The following is a 19819-nucleotide window of genomic DNA, read 5'->3' as shown; positions in this document are numbered from 1 at the left end:
TCACAGCTCGACCTAATGTTATGGTCCCCACCACAACATTAGGTCCCGGGGCAAGGCAAAGCTGCTCCCAACCCCTCCTTCCCAAGGACAAGAGGAAATGGCCCTAAGCTGTGCAAGAGGAGGCTCAGATTGGTTATTAGGAAAAATCTCTTCACTGAAACTATTGTCAAGCACTGGAACAGGCTGCCCAGGGAAGTGGTGGGGTCACCATCTGTGGGATAAATGTAGATGTGACACTTGGGGGTATGGTTTAGTGCTGGACTTGGCAGTGCTGGCTTAGTGGCTGGGCTCCATAATCTTAGAGATCTTTTCCAACCTAAATGATTCTCTGATTCTCCCAAAACCCACTGGAAAATTTTCTCAGCTTTGGAGCAAATTCCCAAATTAATCTCCCTTAGCTGTAGCTCACAAGGTGTCTGCTTTGCTTTTTGTTTTCAAAATAAAGGTCAAGTTTTTAGAGCAAAAAATTTTTTTTTGCTTGAAAACATAATCTAGTTTAAAGAAATTGTGCAAAGATAAAATTGAAAGAAACTAATTAAAAAGAGAGCTCTTAATTGGTCAGGTGGCCTAGAGGGATTTTTTGTGTTTGTTTTTTTTTTAACGTGCTGAAGTCCAATTTTATGTTGGTTTTTTGGAGGATTTTTAGAAGAATCTGTAAGGCACAAACATTTTATTCTAAAGGAGCACGCAGACCCCTTTGCAAAAGAGTTGCAGTGAGCAAGTTAAAAGCAGAGGGGCAACCAATGCACTTGGACAGCCACTTTGGCTTTTCCCCATCCCAGCCCTGCACACTCACCCTGCTGCTGCTCCATGGCAGAGCTGCTGTGAGTCACAGCCTGCCTTTCCCTGCAGCAAGACTGCACTTCCAATTAAATCATGTCAGCTAACTGGTTTACACCAGTCAATTTAGGTCAATACACGGCTAAAAGATGAAAATACACTGCAAGGTAAGGGTGAACAGCAGCAATAAAAGTCACTTACAACCGAAGTGTTGAGGCTTGACATAACAGGGCTGCGAACAGGCAAGCATTTGTTGGACTGCTGTTTGCAGGCAGACATCAGCAGCAGCACTTCATCAGGGTCAGTTGCAACCTTTACATCTGACAGTCCTTTAGCCCAAGCAGATGAGCTCACTAGCCACAAGAATGAGAAGACCACTGTCACAATGAAATCCTAAAAGAAAAATTAGTTAGAAGCATTATACTGGTGTGTCCGTTGGAAAGGAAAAAATATTAAAAATCACCAGAAAACTGAAAGCTTGTGTCAGAGGAGAGAAATACCAAGAGCTTGTTACTAGTGGAAGGTTGTGTTACTGTCATCACCCACAGAGCTAATTTTCAGAAGTGCTTGACATGCCTAATGGGGCAGAGCCCCTGGGCTGACATTTGCACCTCTGGCCTTGAGGCAAGATTCCCACAAACACAGGGCTGGTACCCAGGATGCTGAGCTGCCTTGAAAATGTGGCTGTTCAGAGCACCAGGCTGATGAATTACAAAATACACATGCCTGCAAAGAAGCTGGGCCCTCCTGAGGGCTGGGTCTTGCCCTGGGTACTCCTACAGACAGTCAGGGTGGGTTTCCAATAGGAAGTGTTTCTGTCTTAGGGAAAACCTGAAATTGGCTAATCCTCAGGTACCAGATGAGGAGTTTTCTCACCAGCCACAGGTAAGGCCAAATGTCCCTGCTGCATAAGCCATGCAGCCACTAATTACCATGAGTGAGCAAGTAAACAGCAAGACTTGCCAAGCAGAGACTCCTCCCTAGCCTGGTAAAGCACTGGTTCCTAATTCCCATCCACGTGAAAAGAGGGGAGAAGGTGGGGTGGTCCCTCCAGGTTCCAGCAGCTCTGCTCTGATCCACTCTGCTCACTTTCCCCTTGAAAGACTCGGGAGCATGCACAGGCATAAACTTCTCCTTGTCTTAGCCAGAACAAGTGGCCAAGTGACACTGTTGTTGTGTGGGTTTGGGGGGAAAGGAGGGAGGAGGTGTGATTTTTCAAGCTTTCTTGTGTCTTGCTAAAACAGAAGAGCCTTTCTGCTGTCATATTTCATCCCATCTGTCAGCCCACAACAGATGGCAGAGGTGCCAAAGTCTAACATACCACTAACTGCATCACTGCGTCTTGATATCCCACCTCCCATGGGGCTGCTTCCCCTTCCCCCTTGGAAAATAAAGGTGTGCATGGAAGGGAGGGAAAACACTCATTAAGAACCCAGCGTTTCAGGTTGCTTCTCAAAGCAATAAGCAATCCCTAGGAAACATCATTCTCATGTACAAGCACAGCTGACATTTGGGGAAGGAGCTCTCTGAGGCACCCCAGGGGTGGAGGGCGCGAGCCCCGCCACGACGGACGAGGCACCAGTCAATAAAGGCAGCCTTGAACAAAGGATGTCTCCACTGACACAGATGGGATTAAATTAACTGTGCTTGGATGCTTTCCCAAAGGATATATCCTTCTCTTTTAACAATTTGTTTTCTGCAGGCCTGTGTCTGCCACCGAGCTCTGAGTTCCTCTGACCTCCTTCCTGCTGCCCAAATGGGCTCTCCTGAAGAGCGCAAAGCCCAGGAGCTGACAACTCCCTTAACACCCAAAGAGTGGGCAGAGGCATATAGCCCAGAGTAATTCTTCTTCTCTGGGAGATTTCCAGCAAAAGAAATTACTGTACCTCGTATGTCTTAGCAGTGAATGAGAAAGAGATTCCCAGAGGCAATGGTTCAATTGCAAACATTCCCTAAAAATTCCAGCTGGTCGAAACACGAGATGTCTGCTGAGCTGTGGATGATGATGGGAGATGCTCTTTATTTGCTGTGAGGTTTGACATGCTATCAACCCAGATGCCAAGCCCCCATGCAGTTTTGGACTGACACAAGAGATGGGGACACAGCAGAGTTTTGGGGGATGTATTTTCCAAATTCCAAGCAACCCTCTCCCAATGCCACCACATTCGAAGCAAACTAAACCCAGCTCTGTTAATCAGTGCACTGGCAGTGTCAATTAAAGAAATGCATAACAGCAGCTAGAAATTCAATGCAAACAGAGACAAACTGACTAAAACTAATGCAACACAGGAGATCAAACTTGCTAAAAAGAGGGAAATTTTTAAAACTAGCAAAGTTCTTGAAGCAGGTGACAGCAGCAGGGGTACAGACCTGCTGTTGAGCTTACAGGCCCATGTTGGAGAGGCTCATTGCACAAATTACTGCATCTTCATGATACAGTCTGATTGGTGGCATAGCCCATGTCCTGGGCTGTAAGTCCTTCCAGATCATCCCATGGCACTGTGCAGCTGAGGGGATGGCCCTAAAGGCATTAAGTATTTCATGTTATTTCTCAGGTCCTGTCTTTCCCATCACACTCCATGTTCCAGCCTTCTCCTGACTTCCTCTGCTCCCCTGTGCCAGGGTGTTCACAAAGTCTAAAACCCTGCCCTCTGTGCTACAAACTCCCCTATTTCAGAGCAGGTCAGAGCCTTGGGGAAAGGGCTCTTGCTCCTGGGATATCAGGATCAGCTCTTGGCATAGAGGAGCTCCCAAAAACTGTAAAGTCTGGCTGGGTGCAAAACACACTGAACCAGAAGTGAAAGATGGCACAGTGGGACTCAAAGAGGAAACCATGCAGCCTGGCCAACAGCTGCCAAGGAGATAGGACTGAAAGGCCAATGGAACACTGGGGTTTTTTCAGTAGGTGCTCTCATCAGGGCTGCATGGCCAGACTCAGGCTTTTTCTGCCTCCTCTGTACAATGCAAGGAGCAAAATGTATGATTCTATGACTAGAGTGAACTTGCTATTTGTGTTGAATCTTTGAGAACTTTCAGCCTTGGCTGGAACCTGAACCTCTCTTGTTTTCAAGTGGGTTTGCATTCCTGGCTGAACATTTTCACAGCTCTGGCTGGAACAGAGTTACAAGATAATGACATGCTGAAAATAAAAGTGAATTTCAAGCTAAGCTGTTCTGTGGCTTAATGTCTATCTGGGGAATTTCTCCTTGGTAATTAAGGCCAGAGTGCCTGCATACTAAAACATACTAAAACAAATCTTGCATTTCAATGTTTAATATCCCTATAGCATGAGTGAGTCTTTTTTTCCTTTGGAACAAAATAATTTTTTGTAGTTGCTCTCTTAAAATGATGTCCAGATCTCTTGAGTGTGTATTGTTGTACGATTACACTACACTCCTAATTACCAAGTTTCTCACTCAGATCTCAGCTGAGATACTTTGCTCTGCCTACAGATGCCTTTGGGAAAGAAGGAAAACATGAACATGTAAAGAAAGGCAAAAACTGAAATTTAAAATACTCTGAATATACAAGGAGGGACTTTTTAAGATCCTGAAGTATGTGCAAAAAGAAAAAAAAAATATTCTTGCTGCCTTTTTCAAGTTGAAACTTGTTATTACTGAGTTTGCCAAAAATGTCTACTTGGAACAATTTTATATATTACACATTTTAGAATAGAACTGTGAATGCCTTTTCTTTTTATAACAATTGAAATATTTCTCCTTGCTATCAAGCTACTTACTGGTTTTTGCAAAATGTCCCTCTTTGAAAGGGGCAGTCACTTACAGTCACTTAAGCCTCCTGAGCACAGTTTTGGATTGCCCAGTGCCTGGCACAACCTCACCCAGCCAAGAGCCTCTGCAGAAGCTGCTCGTTCACTCAGAAAGGGGACGTGTTTCATCTGCTCCAAGCTGGTCAGTGGCTTTGTCAGCCCCTGAAGGCTGTGACACACGTGTCCCTGCGTGCACTCTGTGCCCTGCTCTCCCTCCCAGCCAAGTCTGCCAGGATGGGCTTGGGCTGTCATGGCTGGGAACAGGCAAAGCCGCAGCTCTGGCCTGACCAGAGCGCTCCTGGCATCCCTCCTGCCTCACAGAGCTGCAGCTGCTGCCTTGTAACTGACTTCCATGCAGGGCTCATGCTACAAAACCCTTCCATTTGTGAAAACCCTGTCACACATTTACAGCCTCCAAGGGAGCAGCTCCTCAAACGCTGAGGTCCACGAACCCTCCTAGTCAGAGCCTGTCTAGCACTGCCAACAGGCTCCATGGCCACGCAGCAACACAGGGAGATTTCCTTACCCAGCAGAGGCAAACCACTCAGAGGATTCGCTTTCACAGTCACAACCACCCTGAAACTGCAGAAGTACCCCAGCAAGAGGCAGAGCCCTGGTCCCAGCCGGGCAGGCGGCCAGCAGCAGATTGCCGCAGGCAGCAAACGCCTTCCCACGGTGGCATTTTAGCTCTTTTTTGGTTTGAACCAGGTCCCACCCCAGATTTTCTGCCGAATGAAGCTTTGAGAGAATTACATGCTTCTTGCAATAGCGTAAGGCCTTGCAAGCTTGCTTCACAGGGAAGTGCAGAGCCTTTTGGGAGGCACCAGCATGTACAGCAAGGTCACCCTGGCTCGTGCTTTAAAAGGAGATGACAAGAGCAGGCTGAAACAGCTCTTTGAAATGCAAAGAAATGGGTTCTTCCTAATTTCATTTTTCAACTGTAAAGGATTCAGTTTTTTTTTTTTTATAGATGGCTCTTTATTCTTCTGTCTGTTTTTCAGACAACTGGACATTGGTGAGGAAGTACAACATTTAATCAAAGAGGTGTCCAAAGAGCAGACCTGGGTGTACTTAGCTCACTCAATCTGCAACATATGTAAGGAACCAAATGCCTTTCTGCATAATGTGATTATTCATGGGACTCCAGATGCAAAGGAAAGATCTCATCTTCTTAAGATATAAGCATCTTTATGCACCATAAGAATGAGATTAGCAAGTAATCACTATAAAAATGAAATATCTCTTTTCAGGGCTATGTCAGTCACCTTCTTGGCTGAATAATTGTATGCTTTTACATTAATTGACTGGAATATTAATTAAGTGATTTACATTTATACATGAATGCATGTGGTTCCTCATGGCCAAGCTATAACTTCCAGAGACAAACCTGAAGGCACTTAGGGTTGTCAGCATGTGGATTTTAAATGGAACACATATGGGGTAAAGAAACCATAGGAAAAGTAAGAAGCCTGAGTGATGGGGACTGATACACATTAACTGTGACTACTCTTTCTTTTCTGAGAGACATATGGAAGCATCCCATGCCTGATCCCCTACAATTTCAGCACAGCTGGGTTGGTTACTCTCTGCTTGCAAGAAGCTCCAAATGCACAGACCTGAAGCAGAGCATCAACACAGGGCCTGGGCTGGCAGCCCCAGGGCTCAGCTCATCTCTGCTCTCACCACAAACCAGCAGTGCCTCCCCAAGTATGTGGTGTTAAACAAGTGGGAACCAGCTTAGGCTGGTTTGGTCTGAGAGATGGGGATGTACTGAAATCTGGTGGCATTTTGTACATGGCATTCTTTATAATCAAAGTCACCACCTCCAATTAATTAATTTTAAAAGTTTGTGTCTCTTGAGCACTGATCAGTCACTGGAGAAGCAGCCTTGCCCTTGTTGTACCCACCAAGGTGAGACCCCAGCTCCTCACTGCACACGTGCACCATGTGGGAGCTCACAGTGGAATGAAAATCACAGCTGTGGTTTGCAGAGCTCAGAAACACCCAGCATGTTTCTATGAGGTACTGAATCCCTGGTAACCTGCTCCTTGTTCCTTCAGAAACTGGGAATCCAAGGTCCTCCCTTAGGTTCATCCATCTGTATGAACCCCTCAGAGGATCCCTCAGGGAGCCAGCAAGGGAAGCAGAGGCTGTAGAGTGCAAGGACTCATCATTCCCTGTGGGAATGGATGAGTAACACAACCAGGGCCCTGTGTGACCAAAAGGAAGACTTTTATCCTCAAAACCTGACAGGCACCATTAGCAACAGAAATGGTTTACTGCATAGTGAATAAACACACCCCTGCCATCCAAACAGGCAGGGAGCAGTTATCTGCTTCTCCCACTGGAAATATTTCCTTGCTATCATGCCTCACTCCACACGGAATGCTAAAATATTTTTCCACAGTTAAAGTGATGCTTTGCTGAGATCTCAGCACATGCAGTTCATTTTCCTGTATCTGTATAAACAAAATAAACTTGAAACATTTGTGACTGAAATTTTCCCTGCAAGTTTCTTGTGACTTAATGGTCATTAAATTCCTCATAATCATATCTTCTGCACCCAGTCAGGCTTCTGCAATTTGGTAACACATTGATGGTGACTGCCTGTGCAGGGGCCTTTTGAAAAATATTATAAAATTTCAAGTGAAAGGGGTTTTTTCCTCTCCCGACTTCTACTGTCATACTCATTTTTCAAATCCTGAAAATTTGTCAGGAGAAAAAGGCAGTTCTGAGAGGGTGCTGCTTAAAGGCAGATGTCATCCCAGACTGAGAAAATACGAAGCCAAGAGGAAGTACAAGGCTTAAAACAGGAATGGTTTAAACCATGAAATTGTGATCAGGCACTGCAGCAGAAGCAAGGATGGATGAAACTGTCATCTTCAAACTCTTCACAAAGAGAGAAAAACTGGTAGTCTGGACAAGGTGCCTGATGCACTGATCCTGCCAGGTGATGAAACAGAACCAGGGCTGCCCTGCCTCCTGCACCAACATGTGCTGCACCAGAGATTTCTGCAGCACTTTTCTCTGGAAGGAACAATCTCGGGGATGAGACACACTCACACATCTGATCTGATACACGTCAGCTCAGAGCAGCATCTGCCTGGAGCTGGAGGACACATTGCCTGCCTCCTTCCCAGAGCATGTGACATCCCTTAGGTGAGCACTGCAGCCCTGAGAGGCTGCTTTTCACACCAAGTTTTCTTTTTCCTTGACCACTGAATTCCTCCTGGCTACAGCTGCCAGCCTTTTCTCTGGCTGGGGCTCTGCATTTTCCCTACAACTCCACTGCACAGAGGGACTCACACCTATCCTCAGCCAGGCTGTGGTGCTGCAATCATTGCACTGGACAGCGTCCAGGGACACCAGCAAGGATGTGCTCCAGGCAAAAAAGGTTCTTTTTTTTCTAAAAATACCAAAAACAAGAGAGCTTGCAGTGCACAGGAGTTGCAGGAGCATTTGGCTGGGGAGGATGGGACTTTCCTCCTGTCAGGCATAACCTGACCATAACCCTCAGCCACTCCCAGAACCACTCACCAGCAGGAGCTGCTTTTGCTGTAGGACAAACTCAAAAGCATCTTTATATTCTGAAAAAATATAGCCTTGGTTTAAATACTGTGAAATTGCAAACAGAGGCTTTGGTGACAGACACTGGTTGAATTTAACCTGTAGATTCGATTACAATCCATTACACAGAACAAATTAAATCAATGTGATGTTAATGCTGTAGCAAATTGTGCCATGCATCCTGTGACAGACACTGCAGCAGCTGTTTCAGGAAAGTCCTGGACAAAGGCAAGTGGCCACATCATGATGTGACATAGCAATACCATTGTTTCTCTTTCCTTTTTCTGTTACTACAGAGGATAATGTGGTTGGTCAAAAGTAAGAATTATTTTTCGCAAGAAAATTAAGATGGAAGAATTCTGTAACAAATCCTTTGATGAAACAGTTTGAAATGAGATCTCACTTGATACCAAGAAGAAGCAAGGCACTTTATTTACTCTTCCTGCAGGGACCCCTTTATTTTGCCTGTTCTTTGGCTCCTCTGTGAGGATTTCCTTACATTTCCACACCATTTTCTAGGACAGGAAAGGTCCCAGTGTGTTGGTTTGCCACAGCCTGGTTTTTGGTAGCAGGAGAGGACCACAGGGGTGGTTTCTGTGAGAAGCTGCTGGAAGCTTCCATCATGTCAAACAGAGCCAATCTCTGATGATCTCCTCTTTCCTTTTTTCCCCATCAATGAAGCTCTGCCATCATAGGGCTGAGATCCCAATCCTGCTACAACTCAACTACCTGTTCATTATTTGTGTGATCATCATCACTGTGGGCACTGGGAGAGAAGCACAGAAGTGTTTTCACAAGTACATACAGGACTAAACTCCTCCTGCATACAGCCTCCATTACCTTTGATGTTAAAACATTACATCACCATTAAGACAGAAAATCAGGTGAATATAGAGATGCTTTGGGCAGCAGGACACCTGGATCTCCCAGACCATGCCAAAACCTCAACAACCGAGAAAGCAAGAGGTGAAAACCATGCCTGAAAACACTGGAAATGCTGCAAACACTTACAATTAAAGGTCCTCTGTTGTTCTCACGATACTTGTTCTGGAAGAAGATGTAAACCACAGTGGCAGCCAGCGAGTAGAGGAAGGCGAAGACCGCGATGGTGACGAAGAACTCCGCCGAGGAGGAGAAGTCCCCGATCAAGGCGAGCGTTTCCCGGCGCTTGCCTTCACAAGTGGGAGCCTCAAAATTCACTTGATGCAACCTGGAAAACATCCCATAGAGCAGCAGGTGAAGCACAGAAAATGGAAGCCGTTATCTGAATAAAGATGAATACATTTGCTCAGTCTCACTCCCGATGCACATTGATCCCTGAGAATAACTGGCAGCTGTGGGCAGAGCCCTGTGAGTGCCAAGGTGAGACTGAGCACATGAACACATCTTTTAATCAATCCCAGAGAAAAGTTTATGTTCCAGTGGTTCGGTACAACCCTCCCCGTCCTCTCTGGGGTTTTGCCATGGCAACAACTGAAAAAGGATAACATGAAAAACAATTTGATTCTTACAATCCAGGCAGCAGAAAACAGGTCTTATCCTCAAGACTAAGCCCATGGGATACCTGTGTTTGGACGTTCACAAATTCCTTGCATCAAATTGTCTGGTGCAGAGCTACCTGTGGCTGTTAGCCCATAGGGCTGCAAGCCACACAGTGCTTCTACATTAAGGCTTTTAAAATCAAGCTGCAGCAGAAATACACAAGTTGGATCAAAGAAAAAGTCTGCATGTCCTGGTAACCTCAGCCCTAACTTTATACTCATGAGTGTTTATCAGTGACTGAGCGAATAGATTTATAGTTCTGTCTGGAAGCTCCTGTGACAGACTTTTTTCTGTAATAATTTTAATTTCTGATTCAGAAAAAGAAAGAGAATCCATGGAGGGGTCATTTTGGCAGGTCCTGTTGCATGGCCCAGATTCACAGTGGGGACATGGAGCCCAATGAGGGATCACATTGTTCTGCCCTGCACAGGCTGAGTGAAGGGGACGAAGCCAGCAGCAATTAAAGAACTGATGATCTGGTGCTGAGAAAGGATTAGGCCTTCTGGGAGACATTCCTCTGCTCAAGGACAATTAAAGTGTGCAACAGCAAGCCAATGGGAGCAGCAGCCATAACTATATTTGGCTAAATAAAAAGTTAATTCCCCAGATGAAAACAAAGTACCCACAGCAGAAATCACAAGATGGATTAATGGTCATTGGAGGATTGGATGACTTTTTGCTTTTGCTGGTCCTGATTAAATGTACCCAAACATGTAGGCAGAACCTTTTCATCAGTGGTTGATGAAAAACAGCAGTTATTTGCCTCAGAGGTTTTATTCCCTGTCATTGTAGTAGTGGTGGGATGAAAACAAAAACCAAGTTTGCCCAGATTGCAGAGATGAACAGTGGCTGAATCACCTTTCCAGTGTAAAGCCAGCAAAGCCTGATGAAATCTGAACACATGAGAGAGATCCTAATGCCAGTGATCAGTTTCCTGACTTCACTGGCTTTATAGCAGAGTTTTCTTCTCCTCCCCAGGAGCCCTGAAACACAGACTGGACAACATGTGCTGCAAGTAGCAGCTCAAAGTCCTGTGCATACAAGAAAGGAAATAGCTTAGGGAATATTTCTACCAAGATTCAGACTTGGAGTTGCTGCCCACCCCTGCCCCTTGACTGTCCACTGTCAACACAGCCCAGTCTCATCATCAACAACCACCAGCCTTTACAAAACATGGTAAAGGAACTGAAACCATTTTCATTTGCTAATCTCTGTTTTCCTGACTGCACCTTAGTTCTGAATCATAAGCCAGAAAAAAATGTTCATATATTAACACCCCACTTGTACCTTCCCAGCAGTGCTTTTGTGGCCAGGCACCTGTCAGGGATACGAGAGCACAGAAACCTTCCTCCATCAAGTTATTTTTATTCACTTGCTTTTCCTTTTAGATTTCCTTGGTCTCTAAGAGGATGTGCAGTAATTGGTGCCTCTTGTGGCTACCTCACCTCTGTCAAAACAACCGAGATCTCTGTTGTGCAAAGGGCCCCAAAATAGACCATGATTCAGACCTGGGAAGAGGAGCTGTGACAGGCAAGAGGAGTGAGGGAGCCAAGCCCTGCGGTGCTTAGGGTGGATGCTGACTGTACATGATACATCTGAAAAGTTTCTTTAAGGCAGGGGAGGATCACTGACAGAAAATCCAGTTTCACTAATCAAAGCCTTTTTGATCTGGAATGGCATCTCCAAGAGAAAGCTCTGATTTCTTCCCCAGTGATGTTGCTGAGTCAGCCTTTCTGGGGGCAGGATGGCTTGGGCATGACTCACAAAACACTAATTGCCTCTGCCTCTCACTTTTGATACAATTCTACCTGTTCTGTCTTTTACTTCCTCTGACTTACTCTTCTTTCATTTTCTCTTATCTCTCTTTGTTTACACCCCACCTTTTCCTACAAGTCACCCTTGGCCAATGTCCTCCTTCTGCTGCTTTTCCAATTTCCAGCACCATCCCTCTATTCCACCTTGGACTCTCCATTTGCTAAACAAAATCAGGAGCCCCAAGAGTGACCCTTTGCAATCACACCCTTTGCACTTTGTTAACATTTCTTAGGCTGCATTAACAGGAACGATTTTCACTGATTGATGGGCAATGCAAATAAGGAACACAACAGTAATGAATTTACTTAATTAGGGAAAACTTTCTCCCTGTAAGTTCCTCCAGGGTTTTTTTTTTTTTTTTTTTTGCCTTGTCCTGCACTGAGTATTGCTATTAATTCAGAAATAAAGCTCCTGACTTTGGAATGTGACCTTGCATCCCACACTCAGCAGAACTGCACTCAGGTCATCCTCACTGCCCATTGTTACCAGCACCATCCTTTTGTTAACAGCAGCTGCCATGGCCAAGCCATCCAGGCCCAAATTCCCTCAGATTCACTACAGTCTGAAGTAAGTCCACCAAAGGCAGTCAAGTTTCACTGATGAAGTCACAGTAATTAAGGGCTTCTGAGGCTTCTTCCACCACTTGGCAAACTTTCCATTGCCGTGGGAAATATGACGACAAGACAGCTGTATTGTCTAGCTTGACAAGATCAAAGGAGGGCAGGAATGTTTTACAGTGAAAAAGGGGATTTTTGCATTGTTCCACAGCAGCGAAGAGCAGTTACATTTTCAGATGCTAATTACCCTTGCTCTGAAAAGAATACATGAAGCCAGACACATTGAACAAAGCTACAGCTGTTACATGTGCATGGGGGAGCAAAAGTTGTGCTCTCTCCATGTGAACATGAAGTTCCCTTTTCTTCCTGAGCTTCCTCAGTACAATATTGAAGCCACAGCTTTCTTTTACTCATAGCCCTCCTTTTTTTTTTTCTTTTGAGCAGCTTGATTCCCCAGATGATCCTTGAGCATGAAAATTATCAGAACCAACCTCCCCAAAGACCTGTCTCACTCCACCAGCAGAAGGGTGAATGATCTAATATTGTCTGATTCACTCCCTTCAACAATGCACACAGGGCTTAGCCTTGAAGCCAACAGAACACACAATTAACACAACAGTGTGCTCAAATGTTATTGATGAACCAGCATAGATTTCCTCTCATGGGCTTTGATTGGTGTGTGGATTAATAAATAGCAGATAAAGTTCTGCCTCCAAAAATTCTCAATGGGGGTTAGTGTTTCTCCATTCCTTTAGCAGGATCTAGTGAAAAACAGGCAAAAAAAAAAAAAAAAAAGCTGTGTTTTGGCAGGCTGTCCTATTTTCTGAAAATAGCATCTTGTAATCCACCCTCCAACTTGTCTACAACATGCTGGAATAAAATCTGCAACACCCACACACGTGCTTGCAAAAACCCAGAGATCCATTATCTTTTCACTGGGCTGTATTTCCCCCCAACTTGTTTCTGGAACTCTAACCGTCAATTGTCTTTATTGTCTGCAAATCCCTGAGAGAAATAAATCACTAGAAATGAGTTATTGCAGTAGTGCTTGTGGAGGGGTTTCTTGGGAAATGTTTATCTTGGCTGATAATCTCCAAAATAAGGGGGAAATGAAATTTCAAAATACAGTAGCGAAATGCTGACATGCACAGAGCCCCTCAGCAAGTCAAACTGCTCTGCTCAGGCACAAAAATGTGACAAGGGCTTACATCTTCCTTTCTCTGGGATACACAGTAAAGGAATTTCTTTTAGTTAGCCCTGGAAAAGCTGGAGTTCCCTCATTTCAGAGGACTATGCTGGTGTGCTTGGACACCAGTGCCTCCAGCCAGCCAGTCCCTGGGCACATGTACCTTTTTGAGGCAGCAAATATGGATTTTTTTTGTAGGCTTAGTGGAAGAATACAAATAAATGGGAGCCTTTCCTCACACAACAGAGCTCATCATTCCTGTAAAACTTCTCTAGAGATATTACCTACATTAAGAAAAACATTTTGAAAGTCATCTCTAATAGTCAGGTCAAAGCAGAAATCTGTCTGCAAATGAAAAGTCTTTTCTTTAAGGTCACTGGGGTCCACTGACTCTTCCAACACTCTTCCCAGCCTGCTCTTCTCACTGCAAAGAACGCTTTCCCCAGAGCTGGGCATTCCAGAATGGTTGGCATTAAATCCTGGCTATCTGCAAGGCTGCTCACACAGCAAGGACCAGATTTCCTTCCAGGCTTCAGGAGGATGGATGGAGTGAGCTCTGCATTCTCATTCTCCTCCTCCTCCCAGATCTGCTCTTCAGGGACAAACTTCTGAGTGGGGGGACCCTGCAGCATCCAAACCATCACCCAGCAATTCCCATAGGATCCGAACCTTTGCACCCAGGCATCTGGGAGTTGCTGAAGTTAGTGTCAGGAAGAAATCCTGTTAATACCACATTTGAACACCTTGAAGCTATTAATGCTGAAGTTCTCTCCAGCCCTTCAAAGTCAAATAGCTGAGATGTCATTCAAGCTCTGGACAACTGTGGGGATGAGATGGGGTTTGCCCCTCATCAGGACAGCAGCTACCTGGAGGTGACTGCTCCCTGGCTCTTTTGCACCTTGTGCTATTCTGGTAAAATCAGAGGTTTTTACCCTTTTGCTAACAATGACAAGACTGTTTCTCACCCCAAGCTGCTCTCCAACAGCTCTTTTCCTAAGGAAGAAATTACCTTACTCAAGTATTCCCATCCCTTACCTTCACATTGCCCATCTGCCACACACCTCAGTGCTGCCTGCACCTACCACAGCCTTTCAGAACTGAGATGTTTATCCATCCTTCCTAACTATCCCAGCAGTTTTCCATACCTCACTCTACCAGCTGCCCCAAAAACAATACCATTCCAGACTCCCCAGCACCCAAAGGTGCCTTCAGTACCCTCCTCCCCTACAGAGCAGCAGCACATTAATTTCCACCACATACCTGCCCCTAAAAATCTGTTCATTTTTATCTGGAGACAGAAAGCAGAATTAAAATTCACCATCTGACTCAGCAATCCAAGCCCGGTCTTTTGCTTCTTTCCTTTCTAGATGATGAAGGAAAAGAGTTGGCTGATCAGAGTATTTGAAAATATTTCACTTTGAACTTCTGTCCACTCAATAAATCCTCTCCATTTACTACCAAAAAATGAATTCCAAAGCCTACATCACTCTAGAATTATTCAAAACTACCAGTCATTTCACACAAATACATATATCATATTGCAAACATTTATTCCTAGCTCCTATCCTGGACATCTGAACATCCTAAAGATCTCCCCTTTGTCACAGCTGATTTTAGTGGCTTATACCCATCCAAATCCATGTCCAGAGCAGCATGACCAAAAAAAAACCCCAGAAGTTGCTGCTGGGAAGCTAACCAGGAAACCTGCAGCAACCTACACTCTTTTCTGGTTTATGTCCAGACAAAATAATTAAAAATATCTCCCTCCTAATACTTTCAATTTCCTAGCTTGCCAGGTTCCCAGCCCTGTGTAGCCCATAGCTGTGCAGCAGATGTTTGGCCAGCACTATTTCCCTACAGCTCTTCAGGCAAAGCTGCTGTCCCAGCACACCACAGTGTGTGCTGCCCTGGCACAGGGGCAATTCCCCCAGTGCAGGCAGCTCAGAGCAGGTTCACCACGACACCTACCCACAGCTGGGCACCTCACGGGTCCCTCTACCCCACATTTAATTTCTCCTGGTAGGACAGTGAGTCTGAGACCCTCTGAGATGCTCAGGCCTCCAGGAAGAGAAGCTACACAACCCCTTTGAGGGTGGGTTCTGAAGGCACTGGAACAGGGACAGCACTGGTGGTGGGCAGAAGGCAGCAGTGCCATACCCCAGCTTGAGATCCCCTGCAGGACCCATTCCCAGTGCACAAAGCTCCTGGGAAACAGCCTGCACAACATTCCTGGGGGAAGGAACATCTGGAGTGGTGCCAGCCCTGGGAAGGAGCCTCCTCAGGCTGTGCACGTAGCAGGAGTGCAAACCCTACTACTCCATCGTAGCACCAAAAAGCCAACAAAAAGGCTCATTATAGAACACATGCTGCTGGGAGTGCTTGTTAAGCTGAGTGGGTGATCCCAACCCCACTTCCAAGCCTTTATCCAAGACCCAGATTTATCTCCCAAGATAATTTCACAGCTCTTCTCAGGAACACATGCTGTGCAAGCAGAGCACAGTGCTCACAGACATGCTCCACCAGTCTGTACAGCCCAGATACCTTCCCAGATTGGGCACTTGCATTCCTTGTGGTACACACTAGTGGCAACATACTCTGATTTCCCTTCACTGGGCTATTTTCTTGGGACAAACTGCTTTCTAGTCTCTGGGAAACTTTGCTACAATCTCTGAAGGAAGGTAACCCTTAATTATCTTTAAAAAAAACCATCACGTTCATGGAGCAAGGCAAATTATAGGACCTGGAAATGCTACTGGCATACATTTACATCACCACATAAATAACTATCCACGTTTACCTGGTCCCATCATGATATCCTGGCTGAACCCATGGCTCTCATGTCCCTCCTGCTGCCCTCTCCTCTGGACAGACACAGGAAACAGCTCCCAAACTAAGAAACCCCTGTCAGAGCCAAACAAAAGCTTCCATTTGGAGGAAGATCTACAGAAATCTAAACATCTACAGATGAAACATGAGCAGTAGAAATCACAAAGAAAAGCCATTGAATATAATAAGACCATTCCTGAGAAGAGGATGTATCCAATCCCTGGGCAGTGTTTCTGCATGGAGCAGTGTGGGTCTGCTGATCTGCCATTCCTGCACCCCAACACATCCTGCAGCTGCTCACACCACCCCAGTTCACCTTCCCTTCCACCATCCAATGGGCTATGAACTCCATGGAAAAGTATTCCAAATTCTTGGGCATCACCTGGTGTTCAGCCAGACCCACCTGAAAGCATAAACTCTTCACCCTGTGACAAGCAGTGTTACACACATTTTCATCCAGATCTACAGACCCTGAAAGCAGCAATTTCACCCCCCAGACCAACTGATATAAATACAAGAGCAATTACAGGGGATGCAGCAACATTTACTCCTTTGTGTTGTATTTCAATATTACTTTGTATTTAACTATAATTTTTCTCAAGTCTCTTGTCCTAATGTACCTAAAGAAATCAAATTGAGTTCTCTGGAGAGTTTTATGGGATGACTCCAATGGAAGTCCCAGTCACAGTATGTACATTTGGAAGGATATGACAAATCCTTTCCTTGGGGAGCTGGTGGGCTGCAGCACAGGCTGAGCAGACTTGTGGGACCTGCAGACAAATTGCCATCACCTTCACACCTTGAATAGCCCAGGAGGTGTGAAACCACAGAGGACAGGCACTGAGTGGGGCTGTGCTGCTTGGGCTTGGATGCACACCCTCTCCAGAGTCTACTGAATGAAAAATATTGCATTTATCTCCTGGAAAATAAATTAATGTAGAATCCAGGTGTGAGAGGAGCCCAAAGACATCCCATGCACCCCATCTCCTACAGTCCTGGGGAAATCTTCAGGGCTCCTGCACATCAAATGCACATTTTGGAGAAGGAAAAAGGGGAAGGGCATGTGTTTGATTGTCCCCCAGCTGGGTCACCATGTGCCAGGGTGTGGGATCAAATGCCAAACAAAGCAAAGCCAAAGGGTGGCTGCTTTGGTTGCTTCTGTACTGACAGCATGAAAATGTGCAAAAATAAATTTGCAAGGGAAGTTGCCTAAATTCTGACTTTTAGAAAAAGCCTTTGTGGCAGGCACAGATAAAACACCATCACTGAACAATACTGCAGAGACTATTCATGAATATATATTAAAAATTCAAATGGTGAAAAAGCTGCAACAAATCCAAAATCAACTTCCACTCAGAGAAAAAATTTGGCCTAAAGAATTAATGAAGAATTTTTCTGACACTAAAACAGTGTTTAACATAAAATATAGCCTCTATGAAGAAAAATCAGCCAGTATGGACCATCCAAAATCAGGAAAAATCCAATTTTCAAGTGCCAAAAGAAAAGCTCTGCAATTTGCAAAGTTTTAAGAAGCTGTTCTCCCTTATCTGCAGCAGACACCATCTCCAGAAATTTCCTACATCTTTCCTTCCCCCTCCAGCTGTGTGCCCATGAGCTCTGTGTTCTTGCAAAGTTTGTACATGGACACCAGGACAAGAGCTGTGAGCCAAGACAAGCCTCCTCTATGGCCCCAGTTCAGCATTCAAAGATGTTTGTTCTGAGTTTTAAGGGATTAAAAGCTACAGAGCAGAAGCAGAACACTGATGACAGCAGCAACTGAGATGACCTCAACATCTGGAGAAGTCTCTTGTCTGCAGAGCTGCTGCCCCATCACAAAAATGCTGCCTGGACCCATCAGCTTGTCCTTGGTTAACAACTGTCCTTGCAATTAAATGGACCCTTCATGGTTTTACAAACCTTCCTCCCCTGACCTCCTCAAGCACTGAGTCCCTGCTGACAGCCCTGAATGAGCAGAGACTCTGCCACCCCTGGGCTGCAGCTTCTGGGCTGTTTACAAAACAGTTTGAGCCAGAAGCCAAGCTCTTCAGACCAGCCATGAAATTGTGGGGATGGTGGGTGGTCTCTTGCTTTGACAACACAGTTGTGATGAGGACCACATGCACAGGGTCAGCCCCAAAGAGAAGCTGAAGATGTGGTTTTATCAGATTTCTGGTAAATCTGATTTCATCAGATTTCTATAGATCCCATGCAGGAACAAAGGGTGACTCCTGGTTCCTCACTTGCCTTTATCCACAGTTCCAAAAGTGCAAACTGGCAGTAATGACCATTCTTTGGCAATCTTGAAGATTTCTACAAAGTGGCTTTTGAAGGCTGTAACTGGGGTCAGGAGGAGGCCCTCAAGACTAGAAAAGTCACAAAGTCATCCATATTTTTATCTGTTTTAATCAAACCAGCAGTAGTTCCATCAAACTCTGACAATAGGAATTACACTGTACATTGTACTCATGGACAGCTGTTACTGCAGACCACAGCTGTCCAAGTAAAAAAGCCAATTTTCTTCCATTTTCTCTTTTTCTAAAGACAGTACTTCACACTCAGTGTGGTCCTTGAAGACTTGTGGAAATTGGAGAACACTGATTTGCAGTTTTCAATTACTTCAGTAGTCTGCAGCCATGCACAAGCAAGCAAAAATCACATCAGGGCTCTGAACTATGGGATGCACTCTTTAATCACTAGAGCCAGTCATAAAAATGTGAAATATTCTTTCCTATTACAAACTATGTTCAATCAAAGCTGAAAAGAAAATCCTTATTCTGCAGACCTGGATCACCTCTTCCCCAGCCCAGGAGACAATCTAAGAGCAAACAGCTCTAACTAAAGCAACAGCTCATTGATCAGTGCTCAGTTTGGCTCTGCAAGCTCCATGTTCAGGCTGCTTCCAGACTTGCTTCAGTACAGAGACTTGACCAAGGTCTCTGAAGCCTTCACTGCCAGGGAAGTGCTGGGGCCATACTTTAAATAGCTCACAAAGTTCTTGCATTCACGTCAGAATGGCAGAAAATCTTTTAACTGGCTTTCCATTGGGAGATTTTTAAAAAATTGAGCTGCAGTTTTCTGGATAGCCCTATAAATTACCAGAATGTAAGAATCACAACTGAGAAAAAAGGTCTATTTCCAAGTTAAAAATATATCTTAATGCTTCAGTTTGCATTGTTAAGTCATATTAAATATGCAGATACTTGGTGAAGGTGTCACAATTATAGATATTTGTAACCTGAAGGATTTGCTGAATTTTACCCAGCAGGATGCAACATTATCTTCCTCATTCACACAATTTCCTCTTTCCACTAAGAGTAGAAGTTCTGGTTAGGCAAATTATTCATTAAGAGGTCAAAATCAGGTATAAAAAGCACTGCTGAGGTCAGAGTTTGAAACAGTTGTGAAAAATAATTAAAGCCATGACTGAGCCCTCAGTGCCCATCCTACACAGCCAGTTTATATAACAGGGATATTGGTGAAAATCTCCAGCTTAGCTGATGCATTACTGAACAGTTTTCCTCATCAGTTCAGCTGCTAACCCCAGATCTGTAGTGCCAGATGAGGCAGTCACAGTTTGGCAAGAAAAGGGACTGAACTAATGCAGCTTTCACTATTGCAGACCCAGAAGGGACCACAGTGTGGCACAGCTCATGGCCCCTGAACTCCATCCAATCGTCCCTGCAACTCCTGCTTGAGCAAAATCTGCTTCTCAGAAGCACCAAGTTTTGTTCTAAGAAGTTCCAGGGTGGAGATTTATGCCTTCATTAAGCTGGAATG

General features: G+C 44.9%; 1 protein-coding gene across 3 annotated transcripts in view; it reads right to left on the bottom strand.

Annotated features, from left to right (window-relative positions):
* The window catches only part of SYNPR (synaptoporin), a 99923-nt gene that overhangs the window by 1823 nt on the left and 78281 nt on the right, over positions 1-19819 (bottom strand). For all 3 annotated transcript variants that reach the window (XM_054639986.2, XM_077184360.1, XM_054639987.2), the window contains 2 exons: positions 9128-9326; positions 982-1173 (listed from right to left, as the gene is read on the bottom strand). In XM_054639986.2, the coding sequence (XP_054495961.1) occupies positions 982-1173; positions 9128-9326 (391 nt within the window). The remainder of the gene's footprint in view (positions 1-981; positions 1174-9127; positions 9327-19819) is intronic.

Source organism: Agelaius phoeniceus, chromosome 11 (genome assembly GCF_051311805.1).
Source record: "Agelaius phoeniceus isolate bAgePho1 chromosome 11, bAgePho1.hap1, whole genome shotgun sequence".
Lineage (NCBI taxonomy): Eukaryota > Metazoa > Chordata > Aves > Passeriformes > Icteridae > Agelaius > Agelaius phoeniceus.
Note: the sequence above shows the minus strand (reverse complement) of the source record. Positions and strands in the feature narration are given on the sequence as shown.